At 47.2% G+C, this 26825-nt stretch overlaps 1 protein-coding gene across 1 annotated transcript in view; it reads left to right on the top strand.

Moving 5' to 3' along the window:
* Positions 1–25518, top strand: part of LOC146175220 (luciferin 4-monooxygenase-like) — a 36323-nt gene extending 10805 nt beyond the window's left edge. The window contains exons 5-6 of the mRNA XM_084585552.1: positions 11790–12047; positions 25194–25518. Coding sequence (XP_084441678.1) covers positions 11790–12047; positions 25194–25342 — 407 coding nt within the window. The 3' untranslated portion in view covers positions 25343–25518. The remainder of the gene's footprint in view (positions 1–11789; positions 12048–25193) is intronic.
* Positions 25519–26825: the final 1307 nt, after the last annotated feature.

The following is a 26825-nucleotide window of genomic DNA, read 5'->3' as shown; positions in this document are numbered from 1 at the left end:
CAGCAAGAGTAGCCGCTCCTGGCATCTCCAAGGGCTGCACCTAAAGTGGAAAACGTTTAAAGTGGAGACTTGATAGTCAGCGGAGCGCTGACTCTCAACTACGTTTTCTAATTCCGAAAGAACCATATTTCTAGCTAACCATCAAATAACAAAAAACTCGCGCGTACATGCCAGACGTAAATAATTGCAGAATAAGATTAGGATGGAGAATACTATTAGGATGGAATGTGATTGCTTACTACCATGCACTGATAAGCATGTGCGAGATAACTGAGTTCCAAATTAAAGAAAGTAGTAGTAGAGTAGAAATGTGCACGTACACCATACATAATCAGCAAGATTATCCCCCAAACTCTGCACCAACCATGCGACATTTTGTGAGGGCGGGACGCTTACATAATTGCACAGGCGTGCGTATGACGTAATATGCGCAGTGCAATAGCCAGGATAGAACAGCTGGAAACAATAAAGGACGGAGAGTTACTGAACGTTGATACTTGGCTGAAATGACGAGAGGTCGGATAAGTAGAGGACGGATAGCGCGCCAAGTAATTTCTCTAAATTTGCTTTCAACACTGGTGATGAAAAGTATTAATCAGGGCTGTATGCATATGCTTGTCTAGAACCAATTTTATTCCTCCTCTTTAGAGCTTAAAAAAAAATTCGCAATACCCCGTGTAAGGTCGTCAACAGTACACGTTTGCTCGGGTTTTCTTTTTTGTGTCTGTGTGCGTTTGTGTTTCCTGCCGTTTCGGGGAGCCGGCCCGCGAGGCGCGCGGGTGGAGCGGCGACCGTACCCAGGGAGGGGGAACCTTTTTCTCGTTTTGGATTACAGCGTGAAGTGTCCCTGCGTGTGCGCGTTGTCTGTTTTATATATTTCTTGAGGGGAGGGGGGGGGGGGGGGGGGGTCTCGCGCATTGAAAGGCGTTCGGTCGTTCTGTGTTTGGCCGGTTGGTTAGCGTGAGAAGCTCCGAACGCCGCGGGCGGACCCCTTGGAGTGCCTGTTGGGTGTTTGTACGCTGTTTATTTCTTTGGTAAGTGTAACAGGCAGCCGTAAATCTCGCGCGCGTCCTCGAGAGTGGCATGCAAGTGGTGGAAAGGTCGGGGCTTAGACGCTTCGGCGAACTAGATCTCGGCTACGATTTTCCACAAAGCTTTTTTTTTATCAATTTTTTTTATCAATAAATGAGTTTATTTTCGCATACAATGTACAGAGAAAAAGGGTGACAAGAGAAAAAGCTGCTTTTATTGCAGCTTGACTGAGCTCCAGTCACCCAGCAGCATTGACGAACGATGCACTAGCTACGTTTATACATAATTTGACTACATTAATTATACATAATACACTTTTACATAATACAGAAAAATTTGCACGCAAAATACATAAGTAAAAAAGGTGTACAGGATCAAAGAGAAATGAACATGCAAAAGACATAAGTAAAAAGGTTTATATGATCAAAGACTCCAATTACTAGGACACACAGTATATTATACCCCAATACATTACATATGGGGGCAGTAAACGACAATATATAAACAGTTCAACAATACCGTTTTGAGACAGTTCTGCGATATCAATCTGAACCGCATCGTACTGATTTATCAGTGTTGGTAACATATGTTGAGTCATCATTTTACCATAATTAGTTCAGTGTTGCGCGCTAAGTTGATGGATTACGAAAACAGTAGAGACTGGAAGATTTTGTTAGTGGGGCTAAATCCAAAAATAGGTCTAAGATACCTTTAATGACCCGTTTATAGGTGCAAAGTATTTTATGCGTATATATATCTTGCGCTTATGATCCTGTGTATACGAAAAAGGGGTGCTGTGTGTTCTAAGGCTGACACATTTCCAACTGCGCGGAGAGCTCGTTTCTGGAGGACGGAAATTTTATTTATATTGTTGTGGGACGCTGTTCCCGCCTAGAGATAGACACAGAAGAACGGAGGACGCCAGGCAAACACCACTTGCCCCGGCATTCTTCTTTTGCTTCTACCCTCGCGCTGGCGCCGCGTGCTCGTCTCGCGCTCGTCCCGCGCCTCTTCTTTTTCTGGCGCAGCGCTCCTCGGCGCGCGCCGTAACATCTTTCCACCGGACGGGGGGGGGGGAGAGAAAGTGTCTGTGAGCTGCTGCAGGCGCTCCACTTATGGGGCGGCATTTCGTGGGGAAGGCAATAAGGCAGCAGGTGACGATCGTAGTGGTGATGACCCGGTATCTGAAGTCGGAGTCAATGCTGGCGCCGTTGACATATCGCTTCATGTTTGACGCATGCTCCGAGAAAATGTGGTGCACACCGCATGGTCGATGCTCGGGGAGGTCTTCGAGGCGGTATGTCACGGGGCCGAGCCATTCAACGACACGGTAAGGGCCGCTGTATCGGGGCATGAGCTTCGTGGCACGGCCAGTCGCGCGAATAGTGCGGCGAACGAGGACCAAGTCACCGGACCGGAAGGAGGAAAGTGGTGGTGCTGCCGCATTAGCCAATTGCACACGCGCATGAGCCGTGAGAAGGTTGCGCTGAGCGTCGAGGCAGGCGTAACGAAATCGTTGGGCGGAGTGAGTTGGTGATGCAGTCTGATGGGGAAGGCCCAACTGCGCGTCGAGAGGGATGGAGGGTGTTCTGCCATAGACGACTGAGAACGGCGTGGCATGCGTTGTTTCATGCCTCGCAGTGTTGAGTGCAAAAGCTGCCGCAGAAACAAAACGATCCCAGTTTCTGTGGTGAAAAGCCACGTAAGAGGCGAGTATTTCCGTGAGGGTGCGGTTAACACGCTCCACGAGGCCATTGCACTGGGGATGATTGACGGATGTAGTGGAATGCGCAATGCCGAAGGAGCGGAGGACTCGCTCAAATTCATGGGACATATAAAGTAGCTCCCACGGTCCGTGATGAGGCGTCGGGGCACACCATGCCGAAGAACGAGATGCTGTTCCACAAACAAAACGGCATGAGTGGAACGAGGTGTCTGGAACGGGCAGTGCTTCGACCCACTTGGAAAATTAGTCGATCGCAACCAGAATATACCTGTTTCCGGCGGGCGCCTTCGGGAATGGGCCCAAATGGTCCAGTCCAACCAGTTCGAAAGGTGAACTCGGCGACGAAAAAGTCTGCGGAAGTGGCTTGGTTATTCGTGTGGACGGTTTCCGGTATTGGCACGTCTGGCAGGACGCAACGTGTTCCTTGCCGTTTCTGGACATATTAGGCCACCAAAAGCGCTCCGACACTCATGCGTAGGTCTTGCCGCGACCAAGGCGACATGCTGTAGGAGCGTCGTGTAGGCCGCGCAAGACTTGCGACCGCAGTGTTGCTGCCACCACTGGCAACCACATGGGTGATCGACCACGGAGCCGCCTCACATGACACAAGAGATTATCTTTAATTCGATAGACCCGGTGCAGTTTACGGAGACCTGCGCCGGCGGTGGTGCCAAGGGATTGGACTATGGCCGCAATGTCGGGATATTGCGTTTGTGCAGTCCTGAAATCCGTCAAAGCCGTCACGAGACAAGGGTGGTGAGAAAGGAAATAGGCATCTTGATGGGCAGAACCGCGCCGATCTACTATGGTGAAATCTTACTCTTGAAGTTGCAGTGACCAGCGTGCAATCTTGGCATTTAAGTGTTCGCCAGACTGCAGCCAAGTGAGAGAGCTATTGTCCGTGACTATGGCAAAATGACGGCCGTACAGGTAGGGACGCAACGTCTCGACGGCCAAGAGAACGGCGAGGTACTCGAGTTCTGAAAAGTGGCGGCGGCGCTCTACGTCGGAAAGCTGGCGGCTGGCAAAAGCTAGAACTTTGTGTTCACCACACTCGTCTTCCTGCAGAAGGACAGAGCCGACCCCATCTTGGCTGGTATCCGTGTGGAGGACGATGGGGGCCGATTCGTCACAGTGGGCTAATGTGGGAGGCTTGAGGAGGGCGTGCTTGACGTCAAGGAACGCGAGCTGTTGGACCGGCGTCCAACTCCACGCTGCATTCTTCAGCAAGGTGGTCAACAGAGCGCTTCGCTTGGCAAAGTCCGGAATGAAACGACGGAAATACGAAGCAAATCCAAGGAAACTTTTGAGCTCCTTGGCGGTGGTGGGAGCTTCGTAAGCCGTAAGCGCTTTTAGTTTTTCAGGGTCGGGACGGATGCCATGCCGGCTCACAACGTGACCCAAGTACGTCACCTCTGCAAAACCGAAGAAACATTTCTTTGGTTTTAAGCGAAGCCCAGCAGAGGTAAGGGCTTCGAGGACGAGTTTGAGTCGCGTTTGGTGTTCTTCAAACGTAGCCACGTAAACAATTACGTCGTCCAGGTAGACCAACGCCATAGTCCACTTCATATTGCCTAAGACGGGGTCCATGAGGCGCGGAAAGGTAGCTGGAGCATTCGAGAGACCAAAGGGCATACGGTTGAACTGGCAAAGGCCATCGGGAGTCATCAAAGACGTCTTTTCCCCATCATCGGGGTGAACAAGCACCTGTCAGTAGCCCGAGAGCAGATCTAGGGTGAAAAAATAACGGGCCCCCTTCAGGCGACAAAGTGCATCGTCGAGGTGAGTGATAGCATTTAACTTGCGATAATCAATGCAGAAGCGGAGTGTTCCATCCTTCTTGCGCACAAGGACTACAGGGGAGGACCAAAGGCTACAAGACGGGGCAATGATAACTTGGTCAAGCATGTCGCATACGTGCTGCTGGATGACTCTCCGTTCGGCTGGCGCTACACGGCGAGGTTGGTGATGAATGGGCCCACGGTTTTCGGTGTTGATCTGGTGTTGGGACCAGGAAGTGCACCCGAGTTCACCGGCGCTTAGAGCAAAGCAACTGCGATATTCGAGCAGCAAGGCCTTGAGAGAGGCAAGCTCCGCGTCGGTGAGGGTGGGGCCAAAGTTAAATGCTTCCCATGGTAGGACCGCCGGCGCTGGAGGGTGCTGAGGCGGTGCTTCAGGTTGCAGAGACGTAAGCGGTGATCCGGAGTTCAGGATTGAGGCTGTACCCAACTGAGTACCAGGAGTCAGCACGAGGGGTGCGCGGCTGCTGTTAAGCCTAAATACGTGGGCCTCTCATTTGAGCACAGGCAGAAGGCTTCGAGGAGAGGTCATCTCACGGGTTGGAGCTGAACACCGAATTGCTTCGAAAAGCCCATCTGCTGGGATCGGGCTGTCAAGCTTGGCATACACCCACATTGCCGCACCCGGTGGCAAAGTCACGGCGGACGCTACAGTCACGGTAATGACGTCGATCGGCTTGACTCGACGTGGCCACTTCGTTGCAAGGTAAGGCACAGATACTAAGGCACGCTTGGTCGCTAACACCGGGGACTGCCACCGGGCGACACCTAGACTGGAAATCCGGCTAAGCCAGCCCGTTCTATGCAGAATTCGGCTCGCCCGTGGTTCTGTTGTGGTAAAATTAAGGACGACTCCGGCTTGCTGGCACCACCCGCACCCGAGGACCACTTGCCAAATAGGGCTGTCTGCTACAACAAACTCGGTGGAGAGGGTCTTACCGAGCGCTGTCAGATTGATGATGACACGTCCGACTTGCTCCACCAGGGCGCCGTTAAAAGCTAAGAGCCGGGTTTTGCCGGCTGGAAGAAGCCGGTGGGGCTCGTTAACAATAAACGATTTGTCCAGCACATTGACAGCCGTTCCGGTGTCGACCAAGGCCTCTACATGTCGGTAAAGCAGAGCGACGTCGACGAGTACCTAGGGAGCGTCAGTTGTTATCGAAGCCGACAAAAGGAGTGGAGAAGGAGAACGAAGAAGTGTGTTCCCCTTGAGTTCCGACAAATCGTTTTCCGACGTCGGAAGGCTAGCACAGTCCCTCGCGTAGTGCCCCTCAGGCCGCAGCGGAAGCAGGTCGTGCGGGTGTCGTTACGCTGGGTCGGTTAGAGGCCACTGTAGGGACTGCCAATCGAGGAGTCTGCACCGAGACGGTGCGCGCGGCAGACGGTGGCGACCCCCGCGTGGCCAACAAAGTCAATTCCGCCTCGATGGAGAGCGCCATGGCGGCGCGGACGGACTCAGGACGCCCAAAACGGACCAAGCGCTGCACCTCAGGGAGTCCCATGGCGTCGACAAACGCCTCGGCTCAGACCAGGGCCACGACGTTCTGAGGTGCCCCCGGCAACGACTGCAGCACAAGGCGCTCAATGGCGACGGCGAGGTGCGGGCTCTTGACGGCGGGCTCGCAGGCGGTGGTACTGCGCACGGGGCTGACCTGAAGCTCTGTAGTGGTCGGACAGGAGGCCCACCAGGACGGTGTAAGAGCCCAGCTGGTCGGGCTGCACGTTCTGCAGCAGCTCAGTTGCGCGGCCTCTCAGTTGGGAGACGAGCATCCATGCCTTTATTTGTTAGTCCCAGCCTCTCGCCGTCGCAATACCTTCCAGTTGGATGCGGTAAGCCTTCCACAAGACAGTGCCGTAAAACGTGGGTAATTCCACTACGTCCAATGATGTCCCCGCGCCGAGCACATTATTGGCGGCTACGACAGCAGGCCCAGCGACGGTAGGGCTGGAGGCAGCGGTGACAGTGACGCCTAAAGACTCATGACCTGTGTTCGGCTCGGCTGGCACAAGGTGACGGAAGTCGCGCCGGAGAGCTTCCATCTCCACAGCCTGGGCAGTCAGACGGGCCTCCCATGCGTCCATCCGCTGAGTAACTATATACAGGAGGCGCTCAATACCGCCATCCAGCTGCTGCGAAGGACCGAGCCCCTCCGAGTGCCTAGGTCTAGCTGCGCCAGCCGCTGCGTCATCGGCGCCATCGCCTGGTGGCAGAGTCCTGTCGTCTGGCACGTCGGGTCCTTGACTTTGGGAGCGGGTGAGCGGCATTATCCCATTTCTGACACCAAAATGTTGTTGGACGCTGTGCCGGCCTAGAGATAGACCCAGAAGAATGGAGGACACCAGGCAAACACCACTTGCCCCGGCGATCTTCTTTTGTTCTCTAACCCTCACGCTGGCGCCGCGCGCTCATCTCGCGCTCGTCCAGCGCCTCTTCTCTTTCTGGCGCAGCGCTCCTCGGCGCGCGCCGTAACAATATTTTTTTGCAGTAGTGTTGCCCCGAACTAAAACACAATTACACAGATGCGAATGAAAAGGAGCATAGTAGATCGTGCGTTTTACTATAGCTGGGAAAAAAATGGCGACAACGGTTTATCATTCCCACTGCCCTGCTTAATTTTGATGAAAGGTAGTTTCCACGACAGGTGTTCTTGAAAGATCACTTCAAGTGATTTGACACATTTTTCAGTACAAACTACATACAGGCCTAAAACAAATGTATTCGGTACACCAACTAATGAGCCGCGGGAACGAAATACCACGCATTTCGTGTTCGCCTCATTTAAAATAAGCGAATTTTTTTCACACCAAGCTGTCAGTTTACAACAAAAAGCACTTGCTTTTGTTTCTATTTCCGCCATGTTCTTTCCAGAGAAAAAGCACAGTAAATTCATCTACCTATATAACAAAACGCCAACTATCCTATATTTTTACAATGTCATTAATATAGTAAAGAAACAAAATAGGCCCAAGAATGCTACCTTGCGGAGCTCCAGATTCTATACATCTTAAACGTGATCTGTTATTATGTTTGTGAACTGAAACCCGCCTTCAAGATAAGACTGCATCAGTTGTTGAGCCGTTCCTCTGAAGCCACATCTTTCAAGTTTATGTGGTAAAATTGAATGATTCACGCAATCAAAGGCTTTACTAAAGTCTAGATACAGTCCGAGAACCTGTAATTTATTCTCAAAATTCTTTAGTATTAGTTCTGTTTGTACCAGCAAGGATGTTTTTGTTTTACGGTTTTTTCTAAGGGCAAACTGATGACTAGTTATGAGTTCATGTTTCTGAGAAAATTTGTCAATGCACATTTTAATGACTTTCTCAAAGCACTAAGAAAAAAATAGCAAGTATTTAAACTGGCCGGTAATTGCCAAGAGCATTTTTGTCACCATGCTTGTGGATAGCAGTTACCCTTGGTGTTTTCATACTGTTTGGAAAAACACCCGTGGAAAGTGAGCAGTTATAAATATGTGTTAACAAAGGAGCAATTATGTCAAGTACGTATTTAACCGGCCTGATTTCTATGTCAATTGCATCTCGACTGTAGCTATTTTTTAATTGCTTGGAAAAGCGAAGTAACTTCCGAGACACTCATAGGGTGGAAAAAAGTTGTGTGGCAAAGGCAGAATACACAGTGCTGCTTCTGGAGAAGGTTTAGAACTACCTATTTCGAGAAAGAAATCGTTGAATTTGTTAAACTCGTTGAATCGTTGAACTCGGTGAACGGTGGCAGTGCGACGCCGGGGACGTTTTCGCGGAAAAGTGAGACCGCTCGAAAACGACGAATTGCGAGCCCGGGAGTTGCGGCCCGAGCGAAGGAGAAGACTGAAGTTCTTCCGTACGCTCTCTTGGGACGACGGACAGTCCTAAGCCGGAGGGCGACCCAACTCAGTTTCTCTACTGTTGCTTCTTTCGACTGTGCTGTGCTTGTTTATCCAAACAGCCTAATATTTTATTTAAATTAGTTTGATAATTTAATTCGGCCCATGGCCATTGTTTCGGCGAAGCAAGGAGACGGGACCATCACCAAGAAGAAAAAGAAGAAAATAAAGGAACTTCAAGAAACAACAAAAAGAAATTTACTCCCCGGTTGATGCATTAGAAACAGGAGTATTTATTGGCCATATCGAAGAAGCCAAAGAAGACCACAAGCAGGTTAAATGGCTTATCGATAGATAGAGTCATATATCTAAATTTTGAGAATCCACGGCTGCCGTCTATTTTAGATACGGCTAGACACTATTTTCGGTTAATCACGCGCTTATCGTCGTGTTCACGGTTTGAAGAGTGACATTTCAAGGCGTTTACATTCAAGTTCAGTCAAGCTGCAATTCCGGATTCTTGAAATAAATGTTTTGAAACTTTATGTGCAAAGGTTTCCTTACTAGACAGTGGTGGCGGAAAAATATGACCAACTCTATCATTGCTGTACTGCCCGAGTTTTGATAACTTATAATCGAAAAGCAAGGAAGTAGCAGTGCTAGGCTAAGATTATATTCCTTGTCTACTTATGCGGACCATTCCAGAATAGATTAGCTTACCGCAGGTCGGCACGTGGTGAACTTTGCCCATGATAAGATATAAAAAAAAATTTTGGAATCTTATGAAGACAACGTTTGAAAAAGCGATGCGTTGAAGGGAGTGCAGTGATATTATAAGTTTAACACCCCACTTGGGCGAAGCACTACGTCAGCGGTTAATGCATCTGTTTCGGAAAGCAGTTAAAAAAATGAAGGATCTTATTTTTATTTTTATTGTGTGGCATTGTAAGACATGATAAATATTTTTACGCATGGCTGTTGCATTTCTGCATGTAGTATGTAATATTGCATGAATAAAGCATTAGCCAGTCAAAAAGACGCATACAGGAAAAAAAAAAACATAAAAAGACAGGAAGAAGACTGCTCATTTGTTTTGTGGAGTTTAACGTTCCAAAGCGAGTGAAGCTATGCGAGACACCGTTGTGGAGGACCGTAAATTTAGACACCCCAGGGTTCTTTAACGGGCACTGACACCGCACAAAACACGGGCGCCTTGCTTTTCACCTCCACTGAAAACCGGCAGCCGAGGCCCGGGCTCTATCACGCATTCTTGGGCGCAGTAGTCGAGCGCTCTAACCACTGCGCCACCCCGGCGGTCTCTGCTTAAGAAATCACGTTGCTGGGCTAGTAGTAAAACATGGTTTCGTAGCAAACGATTCAGCCCTATGTAAAGGCAAGGACACTGGACGGAACATCCAGCCCGGGTGCCGACTCGAACTTACTCCAGCTGCTGTGTATTCCTGCCTGTGTCCGTGTAATTTATGTAGCTCTGAATAAGATGTCCAAAAACCATGCTTCACCAAATCGCCAAGCAACGTATGTTGTTCTACAGTGGACACTTCTTTTTGTGTTTCATCCGTAAAACTGGAAAACACCTTGAAGATCGTGAGCGCAATACCAGTCACTACCCGCAGAGCGAGGCTCATCACCTTCTGTCTCAAGAAAAGACTGGTCAGCTCCCATCTTGCGCATTTATTTCTGTGTGCCTGTCATTTATGCAGAGCTGAATAAATTATAGCGAAATCGTGTCTGCTTCTTTTGTTTTTCCTGCGTGCTTCTTTTTGACTCTTTTCCCTCTTCATGCATAGTTCAAACTCTAAGCCTGACAAGGACCAGAATAGCGGCTTTTTGTCATCACATGAGGTGCAAATATAAATAAATATCAATTTAAATTAATTCGAAGTAATCCACGAGACGTACTACTGGCCGCGACTGCCTGCCGAAGTTGCCCACTACGTAAGGACGTGTCGTGACTGCCAACGACGCAAGACGCCGCCGATCAGACCATCGGCAGAACTGAACCCTATTCCTCCCCCTACCCTGCCTTTTTAACAAATTGCGATGGATCTCCTTAGCCCCTCTTCATCTTCATTTATGGGTAACAAATAAAGCATCGTTACCACTGACTATATTACCCGTTACGTCGAAGCAAAAGCACTACCAAATGGTAGTCGCCAAACAGGGGAATGGCGTTTACGGCAGAGTTGACGCACGTAATCCTGGAATAAAGTTCTACAAGCCATCGACGAACAACTGCGTATCATCCCCAAATCAATGAACTTACGTAGCGTGTGAACAAAATGATCGCAGACATGATCGCCATTTACGTCGACCCTCAAAACAAGAGCTGGGATGCCACCTTACCGTACGTGATCTTTGCGTATAGCATGGCAGTCCAGGAGACGACCAGAGTGACCCCTTTCAAGCTTGTGTACTTCAGGGTGCCCATGACGACGCTCGACGCAATGCTGCCGCACGTAACCAACGAGAAAAACTTTGAAGTCGCCGTCTACCTGCAGCCAGCAGAGGATGCCTGGGGACATGGCACGGCTGCGTATTAAAGACCAAAAGCGCACCGAGTCCCGACGATGTAACATACGACGATGCCACGCAGAGTACAATCGAGCAGACAAAGTGTGAGTTTGGACTTTGATTCGCCGCCCTGGACTATATGAAAAGTGACTGCGTCGACAGTTTGAGTCATACAAAATCCTCCACCGCGTCAGACAACTAGACTATGAAGTCATTCCCGACGGTACGACAGCATCTCAACGCCGATGCGCGCACCCAGAAATGGTTCATGTTGTTCGTCTGAAGTCTTATTACAAGCGTTTGAGAATCCATGGTGTTTAAACTTTCTAATGTTTATGTTTAAGTTGCTTTGTTTATTTTAGAACATCAAGGACTTGTTTTTAAGGAAGGAGCAATGCCGTAAAACCTTCAAAACTCTATTTATTCTGTTTTTAGCAGCCGTTGGCATGCGGCTTTATCACTTTGATTCTAGCATGCATATCAATTTTGTATTCTTCATTTGCTAATGCTCGTTGTCGAGAGACGCACTTTTGTCAGTATCTCTGTCGCGCAAGGTGCGCCGAGATCTGTCTCGAAGATTACGGTTACTCGCGTATGTTTCTACAATGTTCAGAAGTTGTGCTAGTAGCAGTTTGCGACGTTATCTAGATGGTTCGGAGCAGCCTCTAAATTGAGCTTTGCAGTGCGCGACAGGCATTCTTAGTTTGACGATCGACGAGCACGTTTGTAGATGTCGCTGCCGCCGTGTCGCTTAGTTATTTGCGGGCGCAAGTGAGCCTGCTAAAGAGTTAATTTCAGTACAATCAAGCCTGTGTCTTGTTTTGGTGTGTATGGCCTTGTCACCACTACGTGACAATGTAAAGACTTTCCTCCTAGGTGACATAGGGTACTACAACCAGGAAGGGCGACTCTTCGTTGTTGGACGCCTCAAGGACACCATCTTCCGCTATGGTAGACACGTCAACCCGGCCGAGACCGAGCAGTGTCTGTATGGCCACTGGGCAGTTGCTGAAGCGGTGGTGGTCGCCGTTCATCGGGCGGACACAGACGATGACTCGGCAGCCATCATTGTGCTCAAACCGGGCGTCACGCCGGACGAGCGGATAGCTGAAGAGATCAAAGCATTCGTTGCAGGTGAGCTCTTTATCAAGCTGCTTTATACCTTGTAAACTGTTATTTTGAGCAATTGAGGAAAGTTGAACTACGGATAAAATGGCATGAGGGCATGCATGAGGCCACATAGTGAACTTAATGGCACAAGCGGAACTATAGCCACAGAGGTACTGTTTCTGACATTACAATTCATTACTCACACGAATTCACCTAATCAAAGATGAACACCTTAAGAGCAGAAGAACAACTTTGAAGTCTGGCGCACTGAAGACCAAAAAGTGGCCTAAAGGAAGTCCTACCGGAGTGTTAGCATTTCACACTACTGTTTAACTGCCCGTTTTTCTAAGAACTGGTGAGACAGCAATGACGTCTATGTCGTGACCGGAAACATTGGTCGGGTATTAGCTCTAGCTACGCAAGGATATGCGTAGCGAAAGCATGTGTGCCTGGCGCTGGGCTGCCCACTCCTTTCGAATGCAATCTAATCCCGTCCAATCCAGTGTAATCCCACCCAGTAAAATCCAGTACAGTTCATCACCATTGCCATCCGCCTGACTGTACCCACTGCAGGGCGAAGGCCTCTACCAATTCCTCCAATTAACCTGGTCCTGTGCTAGCTGCAACTATTGGACCCCTGCGCACGTCTTAACCTCATCCGCCGACTTAGCTTTCTGCCGCCCCCTGCTACGCTTTTCTTCCCTTAGAATTCAGTTTGTGGCCCTAAGCTGCAATTGGTTATACTCTCTTGGCACTACATGTCATGCCCATGCCCATCTCTTCTTGATTTCCATAAGAATGCCAGAAACCAGTTATTTCTCTGACCCATTCGTCAGGCTTCCTATAACGTTGCCCCTACCATGCTTCGTTCCATGGCTGTTTGCGTTGTTCTTAACCTAAGTAGAACGCTCTTGTTTAGCTATCACGTTTCAGCCCCATAGGTGAGTACGGGTAAGATGCAACTGTTGTATACTTTCCTCTTGAGCGATACCGGTAAGCTGCTAGCCATAATCTGTGAGTGCTTACCAAATGCGCTCCATCCCAATCTTATGCTTCCAGTTACTTCTTTTTCATGGTCCGGATCTGCGGCTACTATATGTCCTAATTAGACATATTCGCCTACTAGTTGAAGTGCTACGCTACGCTAAACTGCTGTTCCTTCCCTAGGCTGCTGAACATTACTTTAGTCTTCTGCATATTGATTCTCAGCCCAACCGTTCTACGTTTCCTGTTTAGGACATTATTTATTCTTTGCATTTCATCCCCCGAGTTGCTTAGCAAGGCAATGTCATCAGCACATCGCAGATTACTAAGGTATTCTCCATCTACTCTCATCCTTTACTGTTCCCATTCCAAGTCTCTGAATACTTCCTTTATGCAAGCGGCCAATAGTACTGCGGGAGATTGTGTCTCCTTGCCTAACGCACTTCTTTATAGGAATATTTTTACTTTCCTTGCGTAGAACTACGCATGCTGTGCAGCCACTACATAAATGCTCCAGTAATTTCACGTACGGCTCGTTTACACCCTGAGTTTGTAATTTCTGCATGACTGCCGTGGTTTCTACTAACTGAAATTCTTTTTCGTGATGAATGAATGCTATGTTTAAGGGGTAGTAATATTCCCAGCATTTTTTTGTCACTTGGTTGATGGTATGGATGTGATCGATAGTAGAGTACCATTTCCGAAAACCTGCTTGATAGTTTGCTTGATTGAAGTCTATTTTGTCCTGATCCAATTAGCGACTACCTTAGTAAATACTTTTTTACGCAACAAACAGTAAGCTTTAGTGGGTTGAACAGCGCGAAAAGACGAAACACACAAGAAAAGACGCACAACAGATGAGCGCAGACTCGCAACTAATTTTTTATTAGGAAGAAAGCGGATTCTTATATAAAAATATGTCACACGAAGTTACAAAGAACGATACCCTTGACTAGGCAAATTTAAGAAATATCTTCTTCCTTCATCAGCCATGTGGAAAACCCTATCAAGCAAGACCAAACATACCAGCCCCCCCTTTGCCTTCTCCCCAACGGCCCGCTTTACAAATTATAAATTATCACCAAACATTATCCAGAAAAGAAACCTCTTTTTCGATAAGCACCAATGAAGACTGGCTGACACACTGCGACTGCTTTTTACTGCTGTAATAAGCCTCAGTAATTTCTCTCGTCGTTTTGTCCCTATGGCGAAACAAAATCTTTGTTTTTGAAACCAAGGGGTGACAACTTCTGTTTTTCTGCTTTCCTTCTTTCCCACAAGCCCTACAAGGATCGTTCAAGTGAGAATATCGTGTGTCCGACAGCGAATTGAGGTGTTCACAGAGACGAATATTTATGCACCGACCCGTTTGACCTATGTATACCTTATTGCATGGCAGTGGAATTTTGTACACGACAGCGCCAAACGACGACATAGGTATGCATAGGTACGCTGGCCAATCGTACGAAAGAGCTCGGTCTCGGGTATCGTATGCGCATACGCAGTGCGCTTCACGATATTTTTGGCGTGCGCTATTCCTCTGCGTGTGTCTTTGTACGCTATACTAGAAGTCCCTAGTTATGCGCACGCATTGTATATAAGGACTGCAGCAACCATAGTTCTGCATACAAAAGTAAAAAAATTCCCACAAACAAATGTGTTAGGCAAGGAGACACGATCTCCCCAGTACTATTCACAGCTTGCTTGGAATGGAAGCAGTTAAGGATAAGGGTAGATGGAGAATACCTCAGTAATCTGCGATTCGCTGATGACATTGCCTTTGCTAAGTAATTCGGGGGATGAACTGCAAATAATGATTGATGACCTAGACAGGAAAAGTACAAAGGTAGGTTTAAAATTCAATATGCAGAAGACTAAGGTAATGTTCAAAAGCCTCGGAAAGGAACAGCAGTTTACGTTAGTAGCGAGGCACTAGAAGTAGTAGGCGAATATGTCTACTTAGGACAGGTAGTAACCGCAGTGTCTGGTGTCATCGACGATACCGGAACTATAGTAGAATGCAAACATTATCCTCATTCATAGGAAAGAGGACTCTAAGGACCTTAAAAATTACAGACCAGTCAGCTTACTCTCTGTTACGTATAAGGTAATTGCTAAGGTAAAAGCTAATAGAACCAGGACAACCTTAGACTGCAATCAAGCAAAGGATCAAGCTGGTTTTCGGAAACGGTACTCTACTATTGATCCTATCCATACTATCAATCAGGCGATAGAAAAATGGCAGGAATATAACCAGCCCTTATACATAGCATTCATTGATTACGAAAAAGCATTTGACTCAGTTGAAACATCGGCGGTGATGCAGGCATTGCGAAATCAGGCCGTATGTGAAAGTGCTGGAAGATATATATAGTGGCTGCAGAGCAACCACAGTTCTGAATAAATAAAGTAACAAAATTCCCATAAAGAAAGTTGTTAGGCAAGGAGAGACAATCCCCCCAGTACTATTCACAGCTTGCTTAGAGGAAGTATTCAGAGACTTGGAATGGGAACAGTTAGGAATAAGGGTAGATGGAGAATACCTTAGTAATCTGCTATTTGCTGATGATATTGCTTTGCTAAGCAACTCGGGGGATTAATGTGCAAATAATGATTGATGACCTAGACAGGAAAAATAGAAAGGTAGGCTTGAAAATTAATATGCAAAAGACTAAGGTAATGTTCAACAGCCTCGGGAAGGAACAGCAGTTTACATTAGGTAGCGAAGTACTGGAAGTTGTAGGCAAATATGTCTACTTAAAACAAGTAGTAACCGCAGATCCAGAGCATACGAAGGAAATAACAAGAAGAATAAGATTGGGATGGGGCGCATTTGGCAAGCACTAGCAGATTATGACTAGCAGCTTACCAGTATCGCTCAAGAGGAAAGTATACAACAGGTGCATCTTACCTGTACTAACCTATGGGGCTGAAACGTGGAGGCTAACCAAGAGAAATCTACTTAAGTTGAGGACAACCCAGAGGGCTATGGAACGAAAAATGGTATGGGTAACATTAAGAAATAGGAAGCGTGCAGAGTGGGTCAGAGAAATAACTCAAGTTACCGTCATTCTAGTGCAAATTAAGAAGAAGAAATGGGCATGGGCAGGACATGTAGTGTGAAGAGAGGATAACAGATGGTCGCTTATGGTAACAAACTAGGATTCCAAGGGAAGGAAAGCGTAGCAGGGGGAGGCAGAAGGTTAGGTGGGCGGGTGATGTTAAGAAGTTCGCAGGGGTCAAGTTGATGCAGCTAGCAAAGAACAGGGCTAATTCGAGAAATATGGGAGAGGCCTTCTCCCTGCAGTGGGCATAGTCAGGCTGATGATGATGATGAATGCGCACGCCGGCGGATCCGAGGGATGCACGCTCGATTTTCGGTATAGACGTTTTTCTATTTCTTTGTTCATGAGAAGACCGGCCCAGTGTTGTGACGTCATGCCAGATGGCGCTGCGAGCACGCGGAGTCCGCCAGATGCGGTGGCTTCTAGGCAACGGGTCTGTGCCTCCCTAGTGTGCGGCCACAGAGAAATCGCAAGTTCGGGCCCAGTGTAGCTTCCGCTACGAAATAAGTGGGTGCTACCTGGAAGGTGACATGGGCGAGCACTAACTGGTCTGCACGTCGCATGACGCCACCGTGCCATTTGGAGGAGCTATAAACTGTACTTCTATATAAGATACGACTACGAGACTGAAGTAGAGCCCTCGGTACTCCGATCCCAATTCAAACAGGCTACTTGTGAGCTTGATCGTAAGGCTTGTTTAAATCGAAGCTTTATAATTTTGCCTCGTGGCCTATTGTGTTGAGGAGCTTGGGAAAATATGCCAATTTGTATGCGTACGCCAATAATCAAAACAAAAACGCATATTAATGAACTAGATGAAAAAGGCAGTGAAAAAATTCTACGTTGCTTTCTTGGCCACTTAACGCAATGAAGCAAGAGCCTCTATCGCGCGGTAGTTCGAAGCCCTCCACAACGGTACCTATGTCTTTTTTCACTCACACCTCCTCACACTCACACATATAAGAAACGCATTTCTTTATAGGGGTGCATTTCAGTGAAATAGATCGCATATATTTCAATAATGTTCATCGGATCTCCAAACGCACAGCACTCATTCCAACACCACAGTAAGAGAGCCATTACTCATTATTTTCATTGAGAATCATAGTATGGGCTAGTTAGTTCAAGTATTTACAAATTACTATGCATAATGAAACTGCGCAAAAAAAAACAAGGGACAACGATGAAACCAACAGGAGAAGCCGCGAGATGAAAAAAATAGTAGTGGGCTAGCTCTGGTTAATCCTAGTTGAATTGCGAAAGCAACAGCGGAAGTTTCTTTTGCCTGCTGCACTATTTCCATATCTCGCTCTCTCTGTGTAAGATGCTACATTATCAGGACACTTAAAGGGAAGCTTAGGTTTTTTCGCAAAACATTAGTTATGTGCGGTATTTTATAGTATTTTGTCCGCTGAACGAGACTATTATACTTAAAAAGGAAGAAAGGAGCGCAAACGGCAGTTTTTACAAGAAAACGAGCATAGCACCCAGCCAGATTGGGACTGCCCACACAAAACCGCTACAGATCCCATATTTGCCTTGGCGGGGACAGAACCAGAGCCTCGATATGTTCGTCACATTTGTAAGAATGATTGCTGACGCAACATAAATTCGGGCTCTTGTCGCAAGAAATAGCGCTAGCCCAAATGGGGCTGCCGAATCAGTGCCGCTGTAACTCTTATATTGGCCGTAAACACACCAGTGTTTTCGCCCACTATTGTGCAAACATTCTTTCCATCGTTTGTTTGTAATGGTCGTTGCCCTAAATTACGGTTATAGATTATTTGTATAATAGTAGTTAGCATTTTTGTGGCTTGAAAATATTACATGGCTTTATTTCTCGCGCTTATGCAAATTGCACTAAAAATAAAGAAACATAGTGTTGGCTAACTGTTGCTCCTTATGTAATTGCCGTGGACAGCCTCAAACTCTCAGCAGCAATATATTACTGTGAGTCTTCCCTGATGGGGCTGGGACCGGTAGGTCACTGCCGCTTGTGGTTGGGGCTAGCCTTTTTATCTATTGTAGGCCGTCATTGCACCCGCCACCGCTTCGGCGGTGGACGACGGCTGTTGTTGGTGAACGACGACTCGAGAGCCAGTAGCAGACCCGTTCATTTTCTTTTCCTTCTTCTTACAGCCACAACAACAACAGCGACAATATTACTGTTCAGAAGACACACCTCCACTGCCTAAACAAAATTGACTTAAAGTCATTTAGACTTGAGTAATGTTATAAATTGTTGTGAAATTTAGTATTATAGCTTTTTAGAAAGGGCAGAGATATATAAAATATTTTCTTAATTATGTCCGTAACTATTCAATGGGAGACCTTGGTCTTTGGCTTTCCATCAATTACTCGGACTCTGCTAGAATAATGTGGGCAAGCCCAAGGGCGGCTTGCGCTTTAGAACCCTGATTGGTCCGTCAATATCTGATGGGCTAAACTACAAGGGAGAGAGAGAGAGAAGGCAGAGAGGTTAACCAGGAAAGCTTCCGGTTTGCTACCCTGCACTGGGGAAGGGGAATGAGGAGTTTAAAGGAGAAAGATAGAAGAGAATGATAGGAAAGGTAAGGCGGCGAGGAGCACAGTCACAGTTTTTCAATAAACTGTGACTGTTTTCAGTTTTCAATAAACTGTTCAAAAACTACAAGGGCTTCACCCCTATGAGAATAATGTGGTCAAGGCCAAGTGGGACTTGCGCTATAGAACACGCATCGGTCTTATGTCATCATTTGAGAAGCTGGCCGACTAGGGCTTCCCATCAATTGTCTGCGTGGGACCCCTATGAGAATAATGTGGGCAAGCCCAAGTACTCCTCGCTCTATATAATCCCCATCGATCCTATGACATTATCTGAGGGCTAACAGAAATAGAAAATAAATGGTCAACCAGAGCGGCTGCTCGAATCGGTCCAAAGTAGGACCATTGGGTGGAGTTCGCGGGATGTGTACTTTTGGCAACACGGGAAACATTTGGGCTGCCCTGCAAGGGTTGCCTGCATCGGTCTCAATTGAGACCCTGTCACCCGTTAATAATTAGGGGGTATTATTAACGATGCGCCCTTAACGGTGCGCACACTCCCAGACACCCTTAGATTGAGTGGGCGTAGCTGTTCCGGTCGCAAAGGAGATGCCCTCGACCTGCGTGGCAAGCTCAGCCGGAATTAAACTACCTTGTAGTGACAGAAGGGGGTGGCCGTTTGGTGCCCAGCTGTCGCCGGTTCAAACTAGAGTAAGGATCGGAGTAAGAAGTAACGTACAAAACACAATTTATGCACAGCAAGAGACGATACAAAGGAATACACAAGATCACTTGAAATGCACAGACGAGAGATTCACAGAATACAAACGCTAAGCATGCAACTACAGAATGATTCAATAACACAGAGGCTTTACAACAGATCAAACACGAGAGAGTTACATAAACAAGCACCAAATTGTTCACCGGGCACTGTTGCAGTCCGACGCCTCAAGAGTCACGATGTGGCCGCCATACGAGACGAGCGCCGCTCCCTTGCAGGTCCGTGGGCTTGCCAGCAGCGGGTGATCCCCGGGAGTCCAGCCGAAGCACTGGCGAACACGCCGCAACCACTGACTGACTGACTGACTGACTGACTACACAAGCGGCGCGGTCTCCTTAAGTAGGGCGCGCCGCGTCTGTCTGTTAACACGTGCCAAAGCTAGCGCGCACACACACTTAGCTTCGCTGGTTAGAGCGCTCCTTTCTCCTCCCGTCGAGCCGCGCGTCGTCATTGGCCACAACCCGTAGAACATTCTGGAATTTTCTGGCGTATTCCAGACTGATGAGTCCGCGTCATCGCCGGGTGATGAGAAAGAGGGCGCTCTCTCGCGCGGGGAAGGAGGTTTTTCTCGAGCTTTCCACGCGACGCCGCGCGGGCCTCGCGCCGTGCCGGCTTGATAAAAATGTGCGCCGATTTCGTGGCAGACCCATCGCGGCTTTGTCCGCAGCCCTTTTCAGGCCTACATCGGCCCCCCTTGAAGCACCCGCATTGAGCCTGTCCTCAATGCGGGTGCTCATAGTCTCATATGGACCTTTTCGACCGTGTGTCAGATTTCAACGGCTGGAATGACGCCGCGAAACTTAGGCAAGTCGACTTTGTTCTTCAAGGACATGCCCGAGTTTGGTTCGAAAATCATGAGGCAACTATGAAGGATTGGGAGACTTTCAAGGAAGCGTTTCTGACTGCCTTTTCAAGCATCGTCCGAAAAGAAAAAGCCCAGGCCCTTCTTCAGTCGTTAAACCAAAGGAAATACAGCGCTAAGATTTAGACGAACCACACAGAAAGACAGACGGAACAGGCGCTAACTTCAACTAAGTTTATTGAAAGATTCATGAGCACATAAATAACCCGAAGACAGTGTACGCTTGCGCATGACCCTAAAGTAAGAAGGAAAAAGACCATTCAGAAAAAACACCCTAAGGTAAAAACCTTCTCATAATCTCGTATTTTTTAACAATCTGTGTTCACTTTCGCGTAAAGATACAGAAGCATTGCTACAAAACCTCAAGGGCAAGCCAAAGGGGCAACGTCGAAAACAATCCTTTCGTGGAGCCAAGCCAGTGGAGTATCCCACAATTTAAAACGAGTTGGCAACAAGTACGAAGTTGCCATGGTCTTCTCCGCCCCGTGCAAATTGGCCAAGATGTGCCCCAAGGTTACCAGTAGGGCTCAAACAACATTTGGGTGTGGAAAGAAACACTCGAAGCCCTACGTAAAGTGTGCCACGGGAGTGGTCTACGAGATCCCCCTTACGTGTGGCAAGGTGTACGTCGGTCAGACCGGACGCTGCGTTAACGAGCGTTCCGGCGAGCATAACAGGTCTTTAGGGAACGCATCAGACTCGTTCCAAAACCTACCCGCCTATTGCCGCTCTTGCCTTAATGAAAATAAAAAAATCTGTGAACCACGATTTGGAGAGATTAAAATTCTAACCAGAAGTAAAGACAGATTAGCTCGCGAGCTCGCAGAAGCCTTTTTTATCAAAGAGAGGGGGGGTAAGTGTGTCAGCACGACTTCTGTATCTTTACGCGAAAGTGAACACAGATTGTTAAAAAATACGAGATTATGAGAAGGTTTTTACCTTAGGGTGTTTTTTCTGAATAGTTTTTTTCCTTCTTACTTTAGGTCCTCATAGTCTACATCAGACCCACTGTTCCCCCCCCCTCCTTCATTGCCCACTTTGTGCTGCCTAGGATCCTTTAAGGGTATGACGCGAGGCTAAGCTACCAGCCCACATATAAAGTCACACTTTGACTAAGCCGTATGGACAAGGCACCGTATCGTACGGGTAACGAGAATGCAAACGATTGTGGCAGGCTGATTCTGATATCACCTTCCCATATGAAATGAGCGACTCGAGTTGGCAGCTCCTGCCTGTTGCAACGCCGGCTCGGGGACCACGGACACGGTACACAGCGACGAGCGGTTAGACCTGGAGTAGTATTGCTTTCGCAATAAAACACACAAGACGGGACAGAACAGTACCCGTCCCCTCTTTTTTTTTTCTTGTGCCTGCCCCGTGTGTTATCTTCTCGTTTCCGATTTCTTGGCGCTGTGTTAATTTACTCATTAGCATCCACCCCAGCATGGAATGCTCTGCAGATTTCTCTGAAACATCTTAGTTAAATAATAATTCGTTCTGGTCTGCTAGCCATACTTGTTAGCTCAGTTGATAACCACGATTGTAACGGGCATGCGACGGTTCTGGGTTCGAACTCTCAACTAAGGTAAATGTTTTTTTACTGCGGAGTTTCTGAGAAAGGTAGATGGTTGTGCGTGTAGCGATGTGGATTCCCTTGCTCGATGCTAATGAGTACATACTTCGTTATTAGAGCTCTACGCGATATTTTGAGATGCTAGTAAACATTGTACAAACATTTGCACATTTCTAGGAAAATATGATACAATCTGTGGCAATATAGTTATCTATTAGCAAGAATATTTTGGCACCGACCAATTCGTTAAGTTTCAAGCTGTCTGGGCTGAAAACAGAAGCCTGAGCGCGATGTAAGGCCTACAGCATTGCCAATTACTAATCACGTAAAAAACGAACAGGAATGGTGATTTCCTAACGAAGGACTTACATGCTTTTGACGTTACCGCCACGATAGTACAGCCGTTACACTTGAATAACCCAATTATTAGTCTCTTAAAAACGTTTTTACCATAAAATGGACGCCAGAGCTTCCCACGAAGACAAGAAAGGAACTGTGAGCTGAAAACGAACATTTTTCTAGGCACCCCGTTTCGGAGTAAGTCTATAGTGAACGTGCATTTTACGGATTATTGAGCTGGCAACGTTGTCCGACTTCATTTCGCTGCTTTTTTTTAATTAAAAATGGTAAGATATGTGACAACCAGACCGCGTATTACGTCATGAAATACGAATGCGAAAGACGTAGAATACACAGCAAAAATGGCTTATCCCTGCTAAATCCACTAAGGTCTAACGAAGTCGTTCTCTTTGTTTGCTTAGGTTGAAGTTTATATCGAGAGACATGGTTTTGCAGCCATTAAACTGCATTACATGAATCAGAGGACAACGTAAAATACAGGACTGAACACAGGATTCTGTGTCTCCCGGAAAAGGTCAAGGCCGAAAGTAAAGCGATGGTACACAAATACCATGCATGGTTAAGTTACATAGCCACACTGCTACTTCTGGCACGCTGACAGCCAAGCAGACGAACAAATTTACCTTGGGTGAAACATGCTGCAGTGACGCACCACAGATTGAAGAGATGTCATTCGACGCTTCGACGTCTTTCCTAAATGCTCGCGCAAAGCAGTTTTCATTTTTCGTTCATCAATCTGCTCTTTTCAGTACGTGAACGGATCCATACAGCATTTCCCGTGAGCGCAACACTGGTTATATCGGCTTGTTTTCCTCAACGTCCCCCTCCCCCCCTCTCCTTCCTCTGCCGCCACTGCGCACGGGCAGTTCACGTCAAGGAAAGGCGTATCGACAGGTGCTGGTAGCTGCCCTGAACACACTTTGCCACTTCGCAGCCGCAGTAGGCGCTTCACGGAATCGGATTGCGGCGGCTCTAAACTCGTGCTTTTCTTTTGAACTTCTGCGAACACGAATTCTCGCCACTCGACAGAGGGCGTTCACATCTTGTGAAAAAGGCGAATTCCAGAAATATCTTTTCCGGCTCTCCATCACATTTTAGAACTGGTGTTTGTTTTGGGCTAGTTGGTAGCTAATTTTTGAAAACAAAGCGCCAATTGAAACAACAATACAGAAGTAGACAGGACGGGCGCTAAAAAAATTACGGCCAATTTGCATAGTAATCAAATGAAAAGTAGGTACGTTAACACTGCTTATTCATCGCTTGCAGTCGCGAAGCTTGTACTACAGTTTCTACTGCACGTTTGTTCCTCTTAGCTTCGGCATCCGTTTCACGACGACGCTCAGTGTTTTGAGCTGTACCCTAAGCACGTTCGGCATGTTTACTCGTTCTTTGGGCTAGATGCTTGCACCATTTAAATAGCTGCAATACCAGAATCAGTAGACTCAAAATCCCGGTGCCTTCGTACCGTTGCACTTCAGCACGCGCGGCGCAGCCGCTTCCTCAGCTTTCCTTATACCATTCTCAGAAATGAACACAAACAGATATAATGTACCCCTTTACAATGCACTGCACTCGGTCCAAAAGGTCTAGGGTTGGATCATAAGGGGAGAGAAAGAGAGAAGAGGAAAATGCGTTTCAAGTCCAGTGCCAGTTACGGGGCGGAGGTGAGCTCAAGCTCCTTCGTGACGCGGCGAGCGGCTCGGAACCAAGATCCAGAGAACACCGTGAACGTCTGCTGTCCGTGAAGGCTGAGGAGTGACTGATGCGAGGGGAGAAATGCCGAAGTTGAGGACACGCGAGCGACACACGACTGCTCACTCCTGAGTAACACACGCTTGTGCAACGCTGTCCAGTGTCGGCCGCCAAGGGCACAACAGACACGCCCCTCTCTCACTGGGTGCATCTCGCTTTGCCCTCACAGTGTTAAGTCGCGTGATGCTATAAAAAAAGCGCTCCACTGAACGAACCGAGGGCACAATTAAGCGACTATTCAAGGGGTGCCCTTATGTTTCCTTAGGTGCGGCAATTCGTAAACATTTTCCCTGTTATTTCTGATTCTGTTGAGCCACCTATATATGGCGTTCCTAGCTACCGGAGACATTTGCGCTCGGTCAGTTTCTATCGCACGTGTGTCGTCATTGGTACCAGAGAGCAAACTCACTGGCATGTATCGCCGCGGGAATCGTTCTGTGCCGCTGTACAATATCGACATCAGTGACTGTAGTGACGACCTAGTTTGATTTTACATCAAGTATTATGTTAACAGTAGTGAGTCATGTAATTAAAATAAATTAATAGGTTGTAACGAAATATTTGTTTTATTTACGTAATGCTTCCTGAATTCTATTTATTTCATGGTCACCTTATAGGCTATTCTGGCCACTGAATAAATAATTTATTACCGTTTAAATGCTTAGGCTTAATAACACAAGACGAAAGTTACAGTTGAACAGACAACAATCTCCAGAAGACACACACACAAGCACAAGGACGATGCTGTGTGTTTCTTGTCGTTCGTTTTTGATCATGTGGGCTGACGAACTAGCTCAATATTCCATTGTACACTCTACTAGATTTACAGACTTCACTCAACTTAAGATTTTATTAATTGAACTTCGTTATTAACATCATTATTTTTCTTACACATAGAGTTTAAATAAATTAAGTATGTTCCACAGGATTTCAATTTTGTTCCTAAATATTTCACCATTCTCTTAATAATCTCGTAATGAGTGACTGACAGTTCATGAAGACATCCTGAGGTGAAACGCTCTTTGTACAGCTTATGATAACAGACTTGTAGCATTAGCAAATAAATGATTTCGGATTAAAGACGGTAACAACTGGCGCCGATGTCACAACTTCTGTGTCCTCTAGTTCCTCATTGCATAGTGATTGCCTCCATACTGTTAATCATACTCATACATTTATATGCCAGAATGTACACATCAATGTTCGAAAATCGAAACTTCATGATAAATAGCTAAATAGTCTGATGTTTTTTTTTTGTTCTTTCATGCAGAGCGGCTGGCACAGTTCAAGCACCTTTATGGAGGAATATTCTTCGCGGAATCTATTCCGAAAACGAGTTTTGGGAAAGCCAAGAGGAGGCATCTTTCTGAATTGCTCAGCTCACTCAAAAGAATGGACAAGGCCCCAGCTAATGTGTAACACTACCAACGGCTTCATGACCGCACGTTATTGATGCCACGATGTGTTATGATCAGCGTTGCGGTTCGAAATCACTAAATCATGGGAGTTTATCACGACCTCATGCATCCGAACTGAACAGAGTTTAAACTTTGAAGAATTCGCAGTGCTTTATAAAACAAAAAATAAAATATAGTGAGGCAAGAATCCCACTGCATGCTTTAGTCGTAATGAACATCTTTTCAGTGTTATTTCGGCACCAGAACTTACAAAAGGAATTTAAACGACAATTTCTCAGCACATCATGAAATGAATGCAAGCCCTATCGCCATCACGTCAACAATACTGTTTCAAAAAGGGCATGAAATTCGTTCGCTAAGGTAATGAATTATCGAATATGTTCCAGGTAGATTTAGGCCGTCTCCTCTAAACAACCATGTCGTTTTATGACACTTGCTTTCAAAGGTTACATAACATTTCGGCCAAGCGCACCAAAATACCACGTATTGCGCGCCAGCGGTTCCATATTGTAGCCATCTGCAAAATATAACTTAGAGAATATTGCCAAGGGGCACTCGGCGTGAAAAAGGCGTTAAAGTGAATCTGCTGTACAATCGCAGGACATGCCTAACACTTGGACCATGGAATTCCATCTGTACCGGCTCTGTTAAGCTAGCCCCAGTCGCCAACATCGTGACAAATCTGGTGGAGGTGAGGTATGATGTCCCGTATCTTTAAATTAAGCAGAAGTGCTAGTCATATATTCGAGGAAACACCTTTTCACTCGGTGAGCACCAGCCGCAGGCAACGAGGCCTACCAGATGAGCTTTCCCCATCAGGCATGACTAGCGGCAACCACGACGTCATCACAATGCCTGGCGCCCCCCCCCCCTCCCCTACGTGACGTTTCAGAACCCCGTGTCCCAACGACCTTTCACGGTGGCACCTACGAAGACGTCGACGACAGGTTGCTGCGCTACAAAAGGGTAGCTACGTTCAACCTCTGGGATGACGGCGACCGGCTTCGAAATGTCTACATCAGCCTTGAGGATGGCGCTCGGACGTGGTTCGAGAACCATTAGGAGCAGCTGTCTTCTTGGAGTGAGTTCAAGCGTCATCTTGCGGCACGGTACGGTAGCTGAGATTGCCGCGAAAGGGCCGAAAGTGCTCTCCAATCTCGGATCAAAATGCCTAACGAAATCATTGCGGCGTACATCGAAGACATGACGCGCCTCTTCAAGTGTTCAGATCCTACGATTTCCTAGGACAAAAAGCTGCGGTACCTCATGCGTGGCGTCAAAGAGCAGCTTTTTGCTGGCCTGGTGGGCAGCCCGCCGAAAACTGTCGCAGAATTCCTTGCGGAAACATCCACTATGGAGACAGTGCTTCAGCACCGAGCCTCGACACATTATTGTACCGTCCACGTTGCCTCCGTCTGTGCAGAGTTCCCATCGCATGACATGGACACATCGGCGCTACGGGAGAGCTCGCACATTCGATTGTG

The sequence above is a fragment of the Amblyomma maculatum genome, chromosome 11 (genome assembly GCF_055883805.1).
Source record: "Amblyomma maculatum isolate TAMU_Amacu chromosome 11, ASM5588380v1, whole genome shotgun sequence".
NCBI lineage: Eukaryota > Metazoa > Arthropoda > Arachnida > Ixodida > Ixodidae > Amblyomma > Amblyomma maculatum.
The sequence above is the reverse complement of the archived record's forward strand: the minus strand, read 5'-3'. Positions and strand labels throughout refer to the sequence as shown.